Here is a 21,406-nt window from a genome sequence, read left to right on the forward strand (position 1 = left end):
ATTTGGATTTGCATTATATTTCATACGTAGTCATATTATATTTAAGAGATGAGAAATCACCATATTTGTGCATAGTTAATAGTTGAAAATTATGCAAATACAATAAAGTTAAAAAATATACAAATCTAAAATCATAGTGTAGCAACTAGCAACAATCCCAAAATCCATTCTAGAATTACGAACATGTACATAAAATTATTATATTAGATGACTAGCATTGATGATAAGCGAAAACTAAAAGCATAATACCATTGAATATTATAATACATAATTCAAATTATGCCTGCGGGTTTGGGTACTCGCAACTACGGGTTTGGGATACCCGATGCGGGTATCGTGTTACCCGTATAACTATACGGGTCGGGATTGGGTAGTATAATATTGAAGTTTTTGGGTACGGGTACCCGCAAAATCGGGTTTGGGTATCCGCGGGTACCTGTTTCGACACCCCTACTTTTCATCTTAGACCGTGAATTTGGGATTGACTTTTTAGTATAATTAAATTAGAATTTTAAGTGTAATGAGACATAATTTAATAAATGAGCTCTTATCTTAATCTAATATATTAATTAAATACATGAATTCTAACTTAAACTAGAAATAATGTAAGTAGTTTGAGACAAGTTGAAATGAAATAGTGTAAGTAACATTGGACGGAGGGAGTAGTACACTAGGGTCACCATTCGGATTTGGGATCGATCACCTATTACATTTCCTAAAACATCTCCTACTATACACACAAATAAGATAAGTGATGATGTATGTGTGTGTAGTAGGAAATGTTATAGGTGATCCTTACTTGGATTTATTCTATCAGATTTGAAAATCCGAAATTTTATGAAAAATGAATGTAATCTGATCCGAAAATACGAAATTTGAACTATGAAATCCGCCAAATCCAAAATCCGAAAATGCTATACCAAAAGCCTGAAAATTTGTGAATCCAATTCCAAAATCTAACCAACCGAATTTGTTTCAAGTTCAACACAAATATTGTTCAATATCAGTCAAACATTTTTACAAATAGTTCATATTGATTACAATTGAGTCAATCTCTTGTCAAACACATTGGATGCATTGTGCCATATTGTTCTTCTTTTGATACATTCTCTAAACAGCCTTCCTACCCATTTTCTGTTGGATTGTTCTCTTTAGACCCAAATGATGCCTCATAAATCAAGAAAACAATAGATTTGTTTGTATATATTTGTCAGAACTAGGCCCAAAAAAGTTGTTTTGAACAAAGTAGTGCCACAAAAACATTATCCTCGAATCCACTGATCCATAAAAAAAGGCCAACATTGTAAATATCAATTTTTCAAGAGAATTGATTCCCATCAAACGTGCTTTCTTTTCTTTGGTTGTGGTGAAAAAGTTAAGTGTGAAAAACATAAAACATGGTAAATTTCTTAAAAGAATAACACTAAAGTTTGAGAGCAAACAGACAGATTGTTACTTTGTCCTATAATCCAGTAGGAATGAACTTTCAATTTCCAAAAATTCGAAATTTTAAATTAAAAAAATAACACATCTAAATTGAACTGAAAAATCCATTTTTTTTCAAAATCCGAAAGTCCAGAGTAATTATTTTTTTAACTATGGTTGAATACTGATTAGGATCACTCAAAACTAAAATCAGTATTTATAAAAGAGATATAAATCAATCCCGCGTGCCTATGATGTTAGTTTTATGAGCTAGCACGATCTTTGTCCGCATGCATACGTTGGGTAGCAATTTATATTCATATGGAAATAATGGAATTGAAAATTTTGAGATGAGATGCTACTTTTCCCAATTATTAATTTATGTTTCCCATGCCCAACAATATAGAGCTTTATGTTTTCCTGCAATATTTGTTTGATTCGATGTCTGAGATCTTTGACTGTGTTTGTGTAATTAAGTAGGTAATATTGTTAGTTAATATAGTAGAATTAACTGAGATAAAATGGAATTATCGAGCACTTCAATAAATACTCATATATGAAAGGCAGTTTACATCATTGATTCATTATAGAAAAATCCAGTCTTATTTCACTAAGACGCACTATTAATTCAGCTTTTCCACCTCTTAGTGTTTTTTTCTTCTTCTAAACGTTGGAGAATAGCACATTTCGATATTTGCACCTTGAGTTAATGAGAAGCATCCACTTTTATTTTTAATCAAATTTCATATGCATTAGTATCGGATTCCGGTTGCACTTTCACTAGAGCATAAAGATTTACTTCTTTTAATATAAATAACGAGTCTTCATTTATAAATTTAAATCATATTCTACATGCTCGATCCCATCCAATAAAACTACAAAAAATCTGTTTATTTACCCATAAAAACTAAAAAAATCCTAAACCTCAAATAAAGTTGGAAGGGCAAAGGATGGATGTCCGATGAAATAAATATATCTGAATTCAAATGTCTCAAGTTCAAATATCATCATACGGTTAATTATTTACGCTCAATATTTACGTAACAACGAAAGTGTAGAGACTCAAACGTTTATGTGCATACAAATGTAAGGACCAATCATATTTTCTATATTCTACTATACCTTTTTTTTGGCTTTAGTGACCCCTTTCAGTTCTCATGGATGGGCACTTTTGTTATAGTAAGTGTCTCATAGATGGGCACTTTTGTTATAGTAAGTGATCATGAAAAAGTTGTAATAAGTCAACATCAACATTATAAAGCTATTGAGAATTTAGTAAAGTAAAATAAAGGTATTGAAGAATCTCATAGCCACTAAAATAATTTTTGTATGCTTACAACCACATTTGTCCTATTCAGTAGAATCAAACAATTCTCTTACAAAAATCAAACCAATCTACGGCCACAAACAAACCAAACGCTCATCAAACCCCTCAAATTATCTGTATTTCTCATAAAATTGAAACCTTTTTGGAATTGAACACTTTTATGTGGACCTGTCTAGAATCCCTTTTGATTCCAGCCACACCTTCTCTCTCATCACACTCTGTATGTCTGTATGCGTGAGACATTATTGTCTCTACCTGAAGCTCACGCTTTGAACACCTACAATCACGAGGTCTTCTCATCAATCCCATAACTTTTGGAATTGGAAATTAGAATCATAGTTTATCAATGTTATGCAATTAGTATCTCATTATTAATTTTTTTGGCATGTGTAGCTGACCAAGTGAGATGGGCAATTAGACATATACAACAATTGGAGTATGTCTTTAAAATCGTAACTTTTCGTGTTAAGCAATTATCCTATGGTATTCTTTTCAGCAATGATGATTATTAATTTTAGTTTTGAGGTGCTTACTATTATAGTAGGATGATCATGATGTGGTTGGCAGAGTGATGCAAATGAGTACAAAACGACATAGTTTTAGTTTGTGAAATGAAAAAGTGTAACAATTAAAAATCATATTCAATACTCATTTCTCCCAACGACTGGTTGCGCTTCTCTACAAATCTATCATTTTACGATTTTTCGATTGCCAAAATCATTACCAATTTCACTTAAATTGATAATTTCAAAACAATAGAAATGTGATTTTAATATTGGTTTCAAAAGTTAATGCGATTCATCAGAATTTAATGGAAAGTTACCAACAATTCTCCAAATGATATCATTTTATTTACCAAACGTTTTGTCTACGTATGATTTTCTCCATTGCCATATCATCATTAGTTTCACCGAAATTAGACAGCACAACATTGAAAGACAACAAAATTAGTAATTTAAAATAACAAATTTAGTACTACTATCTCTTTACAAAGAGGGAACATCATTTTAGGTCCATGAACTTTGACAAAGTATCATTTTAGGTCCGTGAACTTTGAAAATCTCATTTTAGGTCCGTGAACTTTGAGTTAGTATCATTTTAGGTCCTTTTTACTATTTCCAAGTTTTTTTGGACAAAAATACCCTCAATTCCTTAAAATGTATATATTTTTAATAAATTTATCATATACTCATATTTTTTTATAAATATATTTAAAATATATTTTTGACAAATTTTCTAAATATAATTTGACCTTAAATATTATCACTTAATTTTGTGACATGCAAGTAAAATTGCTTCTTCAATTTTTATATTATTTTTTTTTAAATTGAATAAAGAACGTTTCTCTAATAATAAAAAATTGAATAAAGATCTTTTCTTGCATGTCACAAAATTAAATGATAATATTGAAGGTCAAATTATATTTATTGTCAAAAATATATTGTAAAGATATTTATAAAAAGATCTTTATTCAATTTTTTTATTATTAAAGAAAAGTTCTTTATTCAATTTTTAAAAAAATTAATATAAAAAATTAAAGAAGCAATTTTACTTGCATGTCACAAAATTAAGTGATAATGTTTATGGTCAAATTATATTTAGAAAATTTGTCAAAAATATATTATAAAGATATTTAAAAAAATATGAGTATATGATAAATTTATTAAAAATATATACTACATTTTAAGGTATTAAGGGTATTTTCGTCCAAAAAAACTTGGAAATAGTAAAAAGGACCTAAAATGATACTAACTCAAAGTTCACGGACTTAAAATAAGATTTTCAAAGTTCACAGACCTAAAATGATACTTTGGCAAAGTTTGTGGACCTAAAATGATGTTCCCTCCTTTACAAAAACAAGAATTACAGAAACAATCCAACACATGAGATGCATTTGACAGAACCAAAAAAACACACAACACAACCTGCATTACTATCCTATTAAAAGATAAACACACTCTCTTTCTTCACCATTTCTACAAAAGTTGTAAACTTGCAACATGGGTTTCTCTCCTTTCCCATTTCTACTCACTCTCCTGCTCACATTCGCCGCCGCCGACGAGCTCACCTCACTGCTCGACCTCAAAGCCAGCCTCGACCCAGAAAACCTGCATTTGGGCTCATGGGTCGTCTCCGGCGACCCGTGCGGCGGCACCTTCGAGGGCGTCGCCTGCAACGAGAGGAAGCAGGTGGCCAACATCACGCTGCAGGGGAAAGGGCTCGCCGGAAAACTGTCGCCGGCGGTGGGGGGACTGCAGCACTTGACCGGTTTGTATCTGCATTACAATTCCTTGTACGGACAAATACCCGTGGAGCTGGCTAGCTTGGCTGAGCTCACCGATTTGTACCTCAATGTGAATAATTTCTCCGGCGAGATTCCGCCGGAGCTCGGAAACATGCAGAATCTTCAAGGTCTGTAGCGGTAACGGTTGGTGCTTGAGGTTTCTGTTTAAAGATTGGATATTTTTCTTTGATACTTGCTTTTTTTCAATTTTTTAGGAATTCGTTAGAAATTTTAATTTTTCAATTGAAGTATTTTAGACGTTTGGTGGGATATTGTAGTCTCATTGAAGACTAATCCCATCAAAATTCTGGTTTTCTCATTTGATTACAGTAGTAACTAGTAAGGGAAAAGGAACAAATAATCTTATATTGAAATGAGCTATAAGACTTTGGCCTTTTCGTGATGTTTTAAACTTTAATCACTTTTTGAAGTCAAGTTTTGGTGTTCAAATTGAGGTTCTGGCCCCTTTGGTGGGATGTTGTAGTATCTTTTTAGACCAATTTCAATACAGTTCTGGTTTATTCATTTGTTTCCAGTAGTTTGGGGAGAAGGAAGAACTGATCTTATACTGAAATGTGGTACAAGATTTTGTATTCAGTCCCAAAATATCATTTTCTTGAAAGATCTGATAAATTGCGGTTTCTGTTTAAAGATGAGACCTTTCTTTAATACTTGTTGTTTGTCAATCTTAGAACTTTGTTAGAAATTTGGATTTTCAAATTGAAGTATCTTACACATTTGGTGGGATATTGTAGTCTCTTTATAGACCATTTGTTTACTGAAATGAGCTATAAGATTTTGGCCCGTTTCTCTATCTTTCTCCCATTCTTGAAGTTTTAATCACTTTCTGAAGTGAAGTTTTGGTATCTATATAGTTTTGCAGCTGTGCTATAACCAGCTGACAGGGAGTATACCCACAGAGATAGGTTCTCTGAAGAAGCTGAATGTTCTAGCCCTCCAATCCAATTTGTTGAGTGGTGCAATCCCAGCCAGATTGGGCAATTTGGGGGTCTTGATGAGGCTAGACCTCAGTTTCAACCGCCTCTTCGGATCAATCCCTACCAAACTGGCTGATGCACCGTTGCTCGAAGTCTTGGATGTTCGGAACAACGCCCTCTCTGGCAATGTGCCTCTCGGTAATGACATACTTTTCTCTTCTTTTACACGATTGTATCAGTTTTAATAAATGGATGTTAATTTTTTATGGTATTTGATGATTGAAGCTCTGAAGAGGCTGGTGGATGGGTTTCAGTATGATAACAATCCTGGGCTGTGTGGGTCTGGTTTCGCTTCTCTGAGGAGCTGTACTGATTCGGAACGTCCCAACTCGGAGAGGCCGGAGCCTTATGCTGGAGGAGGGGATGGTCTCTCAACCAAGAATATACCAGAGACTGCTGATCTGAATTTGAACTGCAGCCAGAGTTCTTGCTCCAAGAAATCTAAGACCTCGTTGGCTGTTGGCATTGTGGTAGCTTCTGTTGTTGCGTCGGCTGTAGGCATTCTGATGTTTGCACTCTACCGCAGGCGGAAGCAGAAGCTTGGTAGTGCATTTGAAATGTCTGAGAGCCGGCTCAGTACTGACCGTGCCAAGGAGGGTTATAGAAAGAACGGATCTTCTCCACTTTTCAGCCTTGAGTACTCGAATGGATGGGATCCGTTGGCTGAGGATCGCCGTTTTGGTGGCATGCAAGAAGCTATGCAGAGCTTTAGGCTTAACCTGCAGGAGGTCGAGACAGCTACTCAGTACTTTGCTGATAAGAATTTACTGGGGAGGAGTAGCTACTCGGTGACGTATAGAGGCACTTTAAGAGATGGATCTGTTGTTGCTGTTAAGAGGATTACGAAGAGTAGCTGCAAGTCGGAGGAAGCTGAGTTCTTGAAGGGATTGAACATCCTCACCTCGCTGAGGCATGAGAATTTGGTGATGCTTAGAGGGTTTTGCTGTTCTAGAGGCCGCGGTGAATGCTTCCTCGTTTATGATTACATACCGAATGGGAGTTTGTTCCGTTATCTTGATGTCAAGGAGGGCGAAGGTGATGTTCTCGAGTGGTCCGCCAGAGTTTCTATTATCAATGGGATAGCCAAAGGTATCATTCTTACAAATACTTCTAGTTGTGCATTCCATAGCTAAGAAAAATCGGAATCTGAAGTTTTTCGTTAACTTGAACAGGCGTAGAGTATCTGCACGGGTGCAAGGTGAACAAGCCGGCTATGGTTCATCAGAACATCACAAGCAAGAACGTGCTCATCAACCAGTGGTCGAAGCCCTTGCTAGCGGACTCGTGCCTGCACAAGCTTCTCACTGATGACACGGTCTTCTCGGCTCTCAAAGCCAGTGCTGCCATGGGGTATCTTGCACCCGAGTACACGAACACTGGCCGTTTCACTGAGAAAAGCGATGTGTACGCTTTTGGGGTGCTTCTCTTCAAGATCCTGTCCGGGAAGAGGAAATATGTGGCTTCCATGCGCGCTTCTGCTGAGTCGTGCAGCCTGGACTTCATGGATGCGAATCTCCACGGGGCGTTCAAGGAATCCGAAGCTGCTATGCTTGCAAATCTTGCTCTCGTGTGCACCCACGAATCTCCGGAAGAGAGGCCGTCAATGGAAACAGTTGTACGCGAACTGTCCCTACTAAACTGAGTCGCGGATATCAGAAGTCGCGTCGTTACTTAGCTTTCGAAGATGTACTAGTTTTAGTATGTGTAGACTTGTACTAACCACTTACTAGGGATGATCAGGTTGAATTTGTTGTAGTTTTAGTGTTATGAAAGTATGCAAAAGATCGATGATGACAACCATGCGAAAAAGAAAGAACACTAGAGTTTTACGTGGTTCGATCGTAAGATCTACGTCCACGGCCAAAGGCAATATGATTCAGTATATTGAGAAATATGCAGAGATTTACAATCACTCAAGAACTCTCTCCAAGAACTCAACACCTCTAATCTAATTCTAAACCAAGAACTAATCAAGTGATAGTTTGGAGACTCTTTTCTTGAATATCGAAGTAGCTGATTAACTATTTCAGATGCAGCCTTCGTCTGCTTTATATCAGTCCCTTCATCCTCCAACGGCTCTCTTGAGATGTTAGTTATCAAATCAGTTATAACTGTTCCAACGGCTACTTCCCGTTTCTTGGTTTGCATCAACATGCCGAAGTGCTGCATGATGCCGAAGTGCTGCATGATGCCGAAGTGCTGCATGATGCCGAAGCTCAGTAAAATACCGAGCTCAATGAAATGCCGAGCTCAATAAAACGCCGAGCTCAATAAAACGCCGAGCTCAATAAAACGCCGAGCTCAATAATATGCCGAGCTCAATAATATCTTGAACGAGCTCAACCTCTAACAAATCTGCAGCTGTTGAGAATGACATTGATTTTAGCTTGCTGCATCCATCGGTGATTGTGAGATTATACTCCAACAAACTCCACCTTAATCTCAGAATCAACAATGAATCATAATCCTCTGACAAAACCTCAAACTCATCACTCCACAAGTCCCACCAGCCCCAAGCAGTATTTAAACTTCATGGCTGGCAACGGCTTTGTCAACATATCAGCCGCATTATGCTCAGTAGATATTTTCACCATCTTGACTTCACCTCTCTGTATTTCATCCCTTATGAAGTGCATCCGCACATCTATGTGCTTACTTCTTTCGTGAAACACTTGGTGTTTGGCAAGGCATAAGGCGCTGCTGCTGTCACAGTTTATCTCCACTGTATCTTGCTTCTCCCCAAAATCTTCTAGGATTCCCTTCAGCCATATTGCTTCTTTCACAGCCTCTGTCATTGCCATGTACTCAGCTTCCGTAGTAGATAAAGCAACCACATGTTGTAATCCAGATTTCCAGCTTATAGCAGTGCCATTTAGGGTGAACACATATCCAGTTTGAGATCTCCTATTATCTCTATTTGATGCATAATCAGAATCGCAAAACCCCACCAGTGCTCCACCTTGATCCTTACAATCTGCTTTGTACAACAGACCATAATCTGAAGCACCCTTCAAGTATCTGAGCAACCACTTCAATGCTATCCAATGCTCTCTCCCATGGTCTGACATAAATCGGCTAGTAACACTTATAGCCTGAGCCAAATCTGGCCTTGTGCATAGCATTGTGTACATTATGCTTCCTATGATGTTTGCATAAGGTATCTTGCTCAGCTCTCTCCTCTCTGAGTCATTCTTTGGTTTCTGATCCATGCTCAACTTAAAGTGAGCAGCCAATGGTGTAGAGACAGGTTTGAAGTCATCAGCCTGAAATTTCTTCAAAACTCTCTGGATGTAATTCCTCTGCAACAACCTGAGCTCTCTCTTTGGCCTATCCCTCAGTATATCCATGCCAAGGATTCTCCTTGCATTTCCAAGATCCTTCATTTCAAACTTGGATTCCAGTTCAGCCTTGATTCTCTCAATCACTCCCAGATCTGCTCCTGCCACAAGCATATCATCAACATACAAAAGTAGAAAAGCAATTGGTACACCATTCCTTTCTCTGATGTAAACACAGCTATCATACTGCGATTTTCTGAAACCAATACTCATCATATGCTCATCAAACTTGAGATACCACTGCCTACTACTTTGCTTCAATCCATACAAACTTCTCTTGAGCAAACACACTTTGTCTTCATTCCCAGCCTCCATGAACCCCTCGGGTTGATGCATATATATTGTTTCTTCAAGTTCACCATGCAAGAAGGCTGTCTTGACATCGAGTTGGTGTAACTCCCAATCATACTTTGCAACAAGAGCAAGCAATATCCTGATGGAACTGTGTTTTACAACCGGAGAGAACACATCATTATAATCAATCCCCTCTTCTTGAGTGAATCCTCTAGCAACAAGCCGTGCCTTAAACCTGACACTTTCAACTTCACCAACTTCAATCTTCATCTTGAAGATCCATTTGCAGCTAATAAGCTTTTGGGTCCCTGGATTCTTCACCAAAATCCAAGTATGGTTTTTGAGTAGTGACTGGATCTCTTCTCTCATAGCTGCAAGCCATTTCTCCTTTTCCTTACTCGACATAGCTTCAGCATAGGTGGATGGCTCTAAGCACTCCAATACCTCAGCAACACAGAGAGCAAAAAAACTCATCTCATAATCACTGAACCTGGCTGGCTTTCTGATCTCTCTTCTGTTTCTGTCCCTGGCTATAATATGTGATCTCTGATCATCATCAATCTGATCTTGTTGCTGGGGTTGCTGTGGACTTGAAGCTTTATGGGAGCTTGAAGCTCCACCTCCATTCTGATCATCTGGATCACTAGGTGGTGGCTGGCCATGCTGAACTTCTTGATCAATAGATATTCTTTCACCCATCTGATCCTCAGTCTTCAAGAATGGCATATGATGCTCATGGAAGACCACATCTCGGCTCACAATTATCTTCTTGTTCCCCTCTTCAGTGCACCACAACCTGTACCCTTTTACTCCATGTTGGTAACCAACCATCACACATTTCTGAGCCCTTGCATCAAGCTTTCCCTGCTTGCAGTGGGCATATGCTCTACAACCGAACACCTTGAACTGATTGTACTCTCTATCTCCACCATACCATCTGACATCTGGGATTTCATTTCCTATAGCTGATGATGGAGAATTGTTAATTAGCACTGCAGCAGTACACACTGCCTCCCCCCAGAACATCTTTGGCAAGCCTGATGACAAAAGCATGCATCTGACTCTATCGAGGAGTGTTCGGTTCATTCTTTCAGCAACTCCGTTTTGTTGCGGATTGGCCGGGACTGTCCTATGCCTTTGTATCCCATTTGATTTGCAGAAAGACTCAAAATCTTCAGATAAGAACTCCAGCCCGTTATCAGTCCTCAAGCACTTGAGAGTGGTGGATTTCTTCAGCTTCATCTCTGTGCACCATTCTCTGAATTTTTCAAATGCTTGTGACTTCTGCTTTAGGATGTATATCCAGACTTTTCTGCTATAATCATCTATTATCGACATGAAATACCTGCCTCCTCCCATAGAAGCAGGCTGAGCTGGACCCCATAAATCACAATGCGCATAGTCAAGAGGTAATTTGGAGGTGTGTTTACCAGCCTTGTATGGTAGCTTCTTGCTCTTTCCCAGAGCACAGTGTTCACATTCCTTGAACCTCTGATCACTTCCAGCCGGAATGACCCCTTTCTGGATCAGTTCTCTCATCCCACTTTCTCCAAGATGGCCGAGCCTCTTGTGCCACAGACTCATATCAGAGTCCTCTGCAAGATTCACTGAAGCAACAACAGTTTCTGCTACTAGATAGTATAAACTGTTTCTTCTCTCAGCAATCAGTGATGTGTAATTTTAGAGCTTTTATATTAATGGATTATTAACACACAAGTTTAATAAAATAACTCTAATATTACAACGATTCTGCAAGAATACAGAGTCGACTGTAGTACTTCGAGTGTCGAACCACAGGGAGGCGTACGGTTATCTAATAAGGTTTGACGAGATTAATACACAATTTAAAAACTAAAGCTACAAACTAAAGACTATTCGAACGGGAACATATGTCACTCCAAGTTGCTCACTAGACTTGTATCGTTCTACACCTTTAACAATGAAACATAAGAAGGGATTAAAACATCAACCTAATCGCGTACACTGAACATGTTTGCGACGTATAGTTCACAGTCAGCTGAACACTTGTTCCATGAACTAATTTTCAATGTCTATAAACTCCTGCGGAAGCGCGGTGAGACATAAACATCTACTATGATCACCTACTTAATCCACTATCAAATTATCCCCTGAACAGTTCTAATTCGATAGCACACCAACAATCAATCAATCCTAAACTATGTTAAAGAGACAATAGTTAAGGAATTAACAACACTACATCTTTAGCAAGAAAACGAAGAGTTTAATCAAAGCAAACATTGTTGGTATCAAAACACATTATTCGATGGTGTGAAAACATCCATACAAGCCTAGATTACAACTTGGAGCAACTTAGAGAGCTTAGCCTAAAAACATGGTGAAATATGCAATAAAAACCGTAGGAAGCATGCTCTCGTTGAGTGAAATTGGGATTCGGAAACGGAGGTCGGAATGATTGCCTTTCTTCAATATTTGTTGAATAATCAATGCTTCTCTCCCTGACACCTTTTCTTTTCTTTCTCCCAGCCGTCCACTCACGCCCCCTCCCCTGACACCTTTTGCCCTTTTTCTTCTTTTTTTCCCAAAACTGCCGACAACTGCAAAAATGCAGTTGAAAACGCCTCACCCGGCCGGGTATAATTATTAGGCATAAAATTCACCCGGCCGGGTGGCCAATTTTTAGGACTTGCTGGAATTTTCGTAGTGTGAACCTCCTACCCGGCCGGGTGGAATTATTAGGCATAAAATACACCCGGCCGGGTGCCTCATTTTGAGCACTTTCTGCCCTGTCTGTCAACTTGGAAATTTTGCACAACTTTTTCACCATCCGAGCTTCATTCCTGGTTTCTTTTCACCATTCATTCATTTTCCTACACCATAAAACATACTTTTGCAAGCATCAAACTATATAAATCATGTAAAGTTAGGGGAATAAAAATGTACAATTTGATTCACATCAAATACCCCCAAACTTATTTGCTTGCTGGTCCTCGAGCAAGATCACAATAAACACAAAACTTTAAAGCTCAGCTCACAAAAGTTTTCATAAGAGTGAATCACGTAGAGACGTGAATGACATAATATAAACCCCCAACAATCCCAATCAAGATTTCCCACTCTCATGAACCATCACTTATCAACCTAGAACTTCAAGTCATGGTGCATTTCAAAGTAAGTCCAAACATGTGATCATACAACTCAAACCGTCATCATTGACTCATCAAGCATTACTTATCACATAGACTCGCGGATTTCAAATCAAACTTCTTTAACTCTACCAAGCTATTTACAAAACATCCACAAAATGTCAACAATAAGGTCCAAGGTCTTAATTCAAGGTTGTAATGGGGCTAAGGATGAGGTAGGATAAATATGGATACTGAGCTCAAAAGCTACACATTTGAGTGTCAAATTCTTCCCTCCTACACTTCCTTCCAAAGATCAATCAACGAAAAAAATTTACAACCAAACTCGAACTCCCTCAAACTTGAGATCTATTTTAGACAAGATTACATCTTAAAAACAAATAGAAGCTCTAACTTTATTTCACAATTTTTTTCTTTTTTTTTTTGATAAAGACCTCGACTTTTGCAAATTTGGAGGTCGTCTTTTTCTTTCTTTTTGTTTCTTTTTTTTTCTAGGAACTTCATTCTTTTCACTTAAACATTACATCAAGTCTAAAAATGTCTACACTTTACAATTCACCACCCAACACTCAAAACTCAAATCACCAAAGCTCAAACTTGTTTTTAGCACCCAAATAGTAGCAAGGTCCATTGATGATGCTAAAATGAGGTTTAATTAAGTGGCTAAGTGATTGGCTAAGTGTTTACACAAATGATAGGAAATTAAGCTCAAAGTGGCTTCTAGGGGATCATGTGTAGGACAAGGCATGTGATCATTTGGCCATGGAGTTCATCCTAGTGCCTTATCCTCCCAAATCATTGACACAAATGAATACAAGCGGTTCACTCGATAAAGCAAATCAATCCAAGATAATATCCACAAGACATGTAATTTTCATACTCTCCTCAACTTAAGAAATCGGCTGTAATCACAACATGCTTTTTCAAATAAATTCATGCACAAATTCCATCCATCCTAAGTTTTAAAGATCAAGTAAAATCAAGCAGGAATTCCCAACCAGAAAGCCGAAGATCTAGCATGCACCCGTCAATTACATGATTCAAAACACTCTTATCATACAATACACCTCACAAACATGCATCATGCAAAGAAACTCATTCAACCCCCCCAAACTTGAATGCTTCATTGTCCTCAATGCAAGCAAAAAGAACTTAAAAAGTAAAGGGAAAAGAAGACTCCCCCAAACTTGGCATAATGTCCATAGTGCATTCGGGTGGGTGGGTGGGTGTATTTTCCTTTGTAGGTGTGCTTCCTCATAAGCTCGAATGTGAATCCTATCTCCACGTTGCTCCTACAAAAAGAAAAATTAAAACAACAAAAAGAAAACAAAATACTCAATTCATAAAAATACATCGAAGGAAAGAATTGAGCGAACAAAACCCTCAATTTATTAAGAGAAAAAAAAAACTAAAAACTCATTGGGTTGCCTCCCAACTAGCGCCTTTGTTTAAAGTCGTTGGCTCGACTTAGTCTTCTAGCAACAACTCTGAAACAAAAAATAAAATGTTAGAAAACTATACAAAAATAAAAATAAAAAGAATCCTAAATTAAATAACCAGTTGCCTCCCCGGCAACGGCGCCAAAACTTGATGTGTAATTTTAGAGCTTTTATATTAATGGATTATTAACACACAAGTTTAATAAAATAACTCTAATATTACAACGATTCTGCAAGAATACAGAGTCGACTGTAGTACTTCGAGTGTCGAACCACAGGGAGGCGTACGGTTATCTAATAAGGTTTGACGAGATTAATACACAATTTAAAAACTAAAGCTACAAACTAAAGACTATTCGAACGGGAACATATGTCACTCCAAGTTGCTCACTAGACTTGTATCGTTCTACACCTTTAACAATGAAACATAAGAAGGGATTAAAACATCAACCTAATCGCGTACACTGAACATGTTTGCGACGTATAGTTCACAGTCAGCTGAACACTTGTTCCATGAACTAATTTTCAAAGATATTAAACTCCTGCGGAAGCGCGGGAGTAAAAGATCCTCTACTATGATCACCTACTTAATCCACTATCAAATTATCCCCTGAACAGTTCTAATTCGATAGCACACCAACAATCAATCAATCCTAAACTATGTTAAAGAGACAATAGTTAAGGAATTAACAACACTACATCTTTAGCAAGAAAACGAAGAGTTTAATCAAAGCAAACATTGTTGGTATCAAAACACATTATTCGATGGTGTGAAAACATCCATACAAGCCTAGATTACAACTTGGAGCAACTTAGAGAGCTTAGCCTAAAAACATGGTGAAATATGCAATAAAAACCGTAGGAAGCATGCTCTCGTTGAGTGAAATTGGGATTCGGAAACGGAGGTCGGAATGATTGCCTTTCTTCAATATTTGTTGAATAATCAATGCTTCTCTCCCTGACACCTTTTCTTTTCTTTCTCCCAGCCGTCCACTCACGCCCCCTCCCCTGACACCTTTTGCCCTTTTTCTTCTTTTTTTCCCAAAACTGCCGACAACTGCAAAAATGCAGTTGAAAACGCCTCACCCGGCCGGGTATAATTATTAGGCATAAAATTCACCCGGCCGGGTGGCCAATTTTTAGGACTTGCTGGAATTTTCGTAGTGTGAACCTCCTACCCGGCCGGGTGGAATTATTAGGCATAAAATACACCCGGCCGGGTGCCTCATTTTGAGCACTTTCTGCCCGGTCTGTCAACTTGGAAATTTTGCACAACTTTTTCACCATCCGAGCTTCATTCCTGGTTTCTTTTCACCATTCATTCATTTTCCTACACCATAAAACATACTTTTGCAAGCATCAAACTATATAAATCATGTAAAGTTAGGGGAATAAAAATGTACAATTTGATTCACATCAAATAGCAAGATTTTTCCATTAAGTGAGACATTCATATAGCCTTTTTCAGAAGAAAACCTGAAACCTCTAGATTCAAGCATGCCAAGTGAAATCAAATTCCTCTTAATCTCAGGAATGTACCTGACTTGAGTAAGCAGTTTTGTTGATCCATCATGAGCTCTCAATCTGATATCTCCAATGCCTTTGATGTAGCACATCTGATCATTCCCCAACATTACTGACCCGGTTGCCTCAGAAAGGTTTTCAAACCAAGCTTTGTTGGAACAAATATGGAAGCTGCACCCGGAGTCCATTATCCAAGAACTCTCTATCCCACCACTCACCACATTCATGATCTGGGGTGGATCTGTGTCTTCTGCAAGATCAGCCTGATTTTGGGTAGCCTTCTCTTCGTTTTGCTTCCTTTTCCACGAGTAGCAATCCCTTTTGAGATGCCCAGGTTTCTTGCAGTAATGACAGCTTCGCTTCTCCTCATTTTGCTTCTGATACTTAGGCTTTTGATTCTGATTGAATTTCTTTTTCTTGCCTTTGAAAGCCTTTACATTCAAGGCTTGACTGCCACTTCCTTCATTTGTCGTCGAAGAGTTCTTTTCCAGCTCCTTTGATCGAAGAGCACACTGAACTTCTTCATATGTGATGCCAGATTCTGCATTCCGGCCAAACAGCATTGCATCTTTAAGATGCTGGAATGTTTTGGGAAGAGCGTTCAAGAGCAAGATGGCCTTGTCTTCATTCTTCATGGGGCCATCTACATTCTCCAAATCATCCAGATTCTTGCTGAAATCATCAATCTGCTCTGCGAAGGGTCGGTCTTCAAGAATCTTGTATGAAAAGAGGCGCTGCTTCATGTATAGGCGATTAGCAAGCGACTTGGTCATGTACAGCGCTTCGAGCTTCGTCCATACCCCATGCGCTGTGGTTTCCTTCGCAACCTCGCGCAACACCTTGTCCGTGAGATTGAGAATAATGGCGCTATGGGCTTTCTTGGCAATCTCAGCCTTCTTCCTCACGCTCTTCTCATCGAGATCTTCTTTTTCTTTCCCCTTCGGATCAATTGGCTCGATTGCTTCATCGAGCCCTTGCTGGATCAACAGAGCCTTCATCTTGATCTGCCACAGACCAAAGTCATTCTTCCCCGAGAATTTCTCCGCTTCGAACCTCGTCGTCGCCATCGATATCAACTCCGATTGCGTTTCCCACAGACGGCGCCACTTGTTATGAAAGTATGCAAAAGATCGATGATGACAACCATGCGAAAAAGAAAGAACACTAGAGTTTTACGTGGTTCGATCGTAAGATCTACGTCCACGGCCAAAGGCAATATGATTCAGTATATTGAGAAATATGCAGAGATTTACAATCACTCAAGAACTCTCTCCAAGAACTCAACACCTCTAATCTAATTCTAAACCAAGAACTAATCAAGTGATAGTTTGGAGACTCTTTTCTTGAATATCGAAGTAGCTGATTAACTATTTCAGATGCAGCCTTCGTCTGCTTTATATCAGTCCCTTCATCCTCCAACGGCTCTCTTGAGATGTTAGTTATCAAATCAGTTATAACTGTTCCAACGGCTACTTCCCGTTTCTTGGTTTGCATCAACATGCCGAAGTGCTGCATGATGCCGAAGTGCTGCATGATGCCGAAGTGCTGCATGATGCCGAAGCTCAGTAAAATACCGAGCTCAATGAAATGCCGAGCTCAATAAAACGCCGAGCTCAATAAAACGCCGAGCTCAATAAAACGCCGAGCTCAATAATATGCCGAGCTCAATAATATCTTGAACGAGCTCAACCTCTAACAAATCTGCAGCTGTTGAGAATGACATTGATTTTAGCTTGCTGCATCCATCGGTGATTGTGAGATTATACTCCAACAAACTCCACCTTAATCTCAGAATCAACAATGAATCATAATCCTCTGACAAAACCTCAAACTCATCACTCCACAAGTCCCACCAGCCCCAAGCAGTATTTAAACTTCATGGCTGGCAACGGCTTTGTCAACATATCAGCCGCATTATGCTCAGTAGATATTTTCACCATCTTGACTTCACCTCTCTGTATTTCATCCCTTATGAAGTGCATCCGCACATCTATGTGCTTACTTCTTTCGTGAAACACTTGGTGTTTGGCAAGGCATAAGGCGCTGCTGCTGTCACAGTTTATCTCCACTGTATCTTGCTTCTCCCCAAAATCTTCTAGGATTCCCTTCAGCCATATTGCTTCTTTCACAGCCTCTGTCATTGCCATGTACTCAGCTTCCGTAGTAGATAAAGCAACCACATGTTGTAATCCAGATTTCCAGCTTATAGCAGTGCCATTTAGGGTGAACACATATCCAGTTTGAGATCTCCTATTATCTCTATTTGATGCATAATCAGAATCGCAAAACCCCACCAGTGCTCCACCTTGATCCTTACAATCTGCTTTGTACAACAGACCATAATCTGAAGCACCCTTCAAGTATCTGAGCAACCACTTCAATGCTATCCAATGCTCTCTCCCATGGTCTGACATAAATCGGCTAGTAACACTTATAGCCTGAGCCAAATCTGGCCTTGTGCATAGCATTGTGTACATTATGCTTCCTATGATGTTTGCATAAGGTATCTTGCTCAGCTCTCTCCTCTCTGAGTCATTCTTTGGTTTCTGATCCATGCTCAACTTAAAGTGAGCAGCCAATGGTGTAGAGACAGGTTTGAAGTCATCAGCCTGAAATTTCTTCAAAACTCTCTGGATGTAATTCCTCTGCAACAACCTGAGCTCTCTCTTTGGCCTATCCCTCAGTATATCCATGCCAAGGATTCTCCTTGCATTTCCAAGATCCTTCATTTCAAACTTGGATTCCAGTTCAGCCTTGATTCTCTCAATCACTCCCAGATCTGCTCCTGCCACAAGCATATCATCAACATACAAAAGTAGAAAAGCAATTGGTACACCATTCCTTTCTCTGATGTAAACACAGCTATCATACTTTACATGATTTATATAGTTTGAAACAATGATTTATATAGTTTGATGCTTGCAAAAGTATGAATGAATGTGAAGTAGAAAAATATGTTACAACACCAACAACACTCAAAAGTAGAAAAATCAGCTTCGTATTAATTAGTGACACGTCTCTTGAAACAATGGAATTACAGTATATTAGAAGTCAGAAAATGCTGAATGTGAAGAATGCCAACAATCGCACAATATCACATATATGGTGTGTGTTGCCACCAATTCTAGGTCTGTCTCTTTATTGTTCAAATATTCACCAATCTTCTAACACTCTTTTTATTCATAAATTGGAGAAAAGGCTCTTAACAATCATCTTTTTTGAGATGTCATTGACATATAACAATCATCGTATTCTATTCTAGATGCTGTTGACAAATAATTTTCATCGTATTCTCGAGATGTTATTGGAGAAAATGCCTCTAACACTCCATTTATTCAATGATTCGAGAAATTATTGCCTTGAACATTAATCATATTCACCAATTTTGTGATATTCAAATTCTCCACTATATTTATCTCACAATAATTTCCTTTCCTCTGTCGATCATTGTATTCTTAATGTTATTGACAGGTATATATCCACAATGAATGAATGATGTTTCAATACTAACTTTATAAACCTTATGTTATAATATCATCGACATATGATATAATATCATCAACCATATGCTATAATATATTATCGAGAATGATACATATATAATCATGCAAAGTAAATCTTAATTATATCTCTAAAGATTTGATTTTGGATTGTGAAACTCAAAACTTGAGCAACATTACTACACTTTGAGTTGTTTTGAGTACAAAAACCAAAACAAAATTGATACTTCTCTACTTCCACTATATACACTTTTCACATATCAATCCTAATGAAGAAAATCTCTTATAAAAATCAAGATTTCAAGCTCTGATGGATCTCCCCACAGAGGATCTGACCCTGAACACATGCTCTTCACCGGTGCACTGATCCACCTTCACAATCCAGTTGCTCTTACCCCTCTTTACAGCAGCCGGCGCCGCCACTCTCGTGAGCAGCAGCCCCTCCCCGATGGGCAGCAGCTGCGTGCGCGAGGGGCTGCTGCGCCACGTCTCCCTGCAGAAGGCGTTGTACCCGAGCACGATGGTGTTCCCGTGCGCCTCTCGAACAGCGGCTCCTATGATCTCCTCGTGGCTCTCGAGGTTGCAGTCGATGGCGATGAAGTCCGAGTCCTTGCAGTAGCCGGGCAGGAGCGCCTTGGCGTCCCCTGCCACGAACTCAATGCTGCCTGCATTGGGGCCGAGAGCGGCTGTGGAGGCCTGGAGCTCGTCCCGCCCTCGGACAATGCAGACGAGGCGCCCTCCCGTCTGCTGCGCTGCAGCGAGGAGGGCGAGGGCGGTGGAGTCTGCGGCTCCACTGCAGGCAACCACCATGAGCTGAGCATTGTTCCCTGCTGCCATGGCTGAGATGAACTCTGCTGCATTTGGCTCTTTAGCACTCTTTCCCTGCAAATACATACACATTTGTATAAGCAAAACACACATAACTATATATATACATAAATGATTGAATCATTGATTAGGGATTTCATGAAACTCACCATTTTCATGGTTCTGAGATAGGCATTGGTGGCATTTTCAGCAGACCAGCAAGCCATTTTCTGACTGAAAAATGGGAAATTGGTGAAGCTGAAGAGCAGTAATGGATTGTGGTGGTGAAGTTGATTTGCTCAACTCTTGTTAAGGAATATATACGTGTGAAGAGAGAGAGAGAGAGAGAGAGAAGCAAAGGCATGTGGGGACTGAGTTTATCCAACTGTCCATGCTTGGGAATTCAATAAATTATGTTAAAAACCAACTTGTTTCCAAGGGTGATAAATGCTTGTTGGTGGAAGCTGTAACGGTGTTTTATATTGAAACGGGAAGGGGAGATTCCTCACTTAGGTTTGATTGGTCTCTCATTCACGTATTGTATATGGTTTAATAGATATGGTTGTAACAAACTCCTGTCAAATCTTATAGGAGGTCATGAAAAAAGAAAACCAAGACGATAACAAGAACCAAGCCAAAGCATTTAACCGCACCGATCGCTAGTTTTTCGAGTATTTACATACGACCTATGTATCACCGACTGACAACAAATAGAGGATTGAGAGCGAAGATTATTTAGTTCGATTCACAAGAGCAATGCCTAAGACTAAGACATCGTTATGCTCGAAGCTAACTCACTAATTTAAGGAGACAGGTGGTGACTAAGGTAACCGACATTATTTAGAGTTTGAATACCCGCGAGATAACCATAAATAGCAAGAAATTAAAAAGAAATTTTGTGAAGACAAATAATAGTTAAATCAAAGCCCTAAACTGCGCTAATCGATGGTTTTTCGAGTGTTTCGAAAACACATCTAGGAACTATTGGACTAAGCATTGGCTTAACTATTTAAACCGGAAGTTGAGCCTCATACATGAATATCACAACAAGCCTCCTCACATGTGAGTCTTTCGTAGTAGTGTTTGTTAATATCCGAATAAGATCACTCATGTTAGATTTTACAAAAAATTTAGTATACTAAATATTCGTTGTGAATCTGTAATTTATGTAAATGCAAGAGTTATATATACTTCATATATAAGTACAATAAATGGTGCATGGCTCATATAATATAGTATATGGTAGAAGAATCTAGCTTTGTATCTCTCTTCCTTGTCTCTGTGAATAATTAAACTAAAGAGTGTTGTCAGAGTGAGAAGAGATAGCGGTTTCCACTGCCCCCGG

At 38.8% G+C, this 21,406-nt stretch overlaps 2 protein-coding genes across 2 annotated transcripts; one reads left to right on the top strand and one right to left on the bottom strand.

Moving 5' to 3' along the window:
• The first annotated feature begins 4,654 nt into the window (after window positions 1–4,654).
• On the top strand, window positions 4,655–7,795 carry LOC121781825 (somatic embryogenesis receptor kinase 1-like). Its single transcript, XM_042179527.1, has 4 exons — window positions 4,655–5,164; window positions 5,912–6,172; window positions 6,260–7,123; window positions 7,207–7,795. The coding sequence occupies exons 1-4, from the start codon at window positions 4,753–4,755 to the stop codon at window positions 7,674–7,676; spliced, it is 2,007 nt and encodes a 668-aa protein (XP_042035461.1). The 5' UTR covers window positions 4,655–4,752; the 3' UTR covers window positions 7,677–7,795.
• Window positions 7,796–19,554: 11,759 nt separating this feature from the next.
• LOC121781772 lies at window positions 19,555–20,322 on the bottom strand. Its single transcript, XM_042179460.1, has 2 exons — window positions 20,232–20,322; window positions 19,555–20,136 (listed from the first exon to the last, which is right to left on the bottom strand). Exons 1-2 carry the CDS (start codon window positions 20,286–20,288, stop codon window positions 19,555–19,557), a joined length of 639 nt encoding a protein of 212 aa, XP_042035394.1. The 5' UTR covers window positions 20,289–20,322.
• Window positions 20,323–21,406: the final 1,084 nt, after the last annotated feature.

This window comes from Salvia splendens, chromosome 20, assembly GCF_004379255.2.
Source record: "Salvia splendens isolate huo1 chromosome 20, SspV2, whole genome shotgun sequence".
In the NCBI taxonomy this organism is placed as follows: Eukaryota; Viridiplantae; Streptophyta; class Magnoliopsida; order Lamiales; family Lamiaceae; genus Salvia; species Salvia splendens.

What these genes read in the sequence shown, in the direction of transcription:
- LOC121781772 (XM_042179460.1), bottom strand. Translation starts at nt 20,288, where the DNA reads ATGGCTTGCTGGTCTGCTGAAAATGCCACCAATGCCTATCTCAGAACC. An exon ending in ATCTCAGAACCATGAAAATG is followed by an intron (nt 20,137 to 20,231) that starts GTGAGTTTCATG and finishes ATGTATTTGCAG; the next exon opens with GGAAAGAGTGCTAAAGAGCC.
- LOC121781825 (XM_042179527.1), top strand. Translation starts at nt 4,753, where the DNA reads ATGGGTTTCTCTCCTTTCCCATTTCTACTCACTCTCCTGCTCACATTC. An exon ending in AAACATGCAGAATCTTCAAG is followed by an intron (nt 5,165 to 5,911) that starts GTCTGTAGCGGT and finishes GTATCTATATAG; the next exon opens with TTTTGCAGCTGTGCTATAAC. An exon ending in CTCTGGCAATGTGCCTCTCG is followed by an intron (nt 6,173 to 6,259) that starts GTAATGACATAC and finishes TGATGATTGAAG; the next exon opens with CTCTGAAGAGGCTGGTGGAT.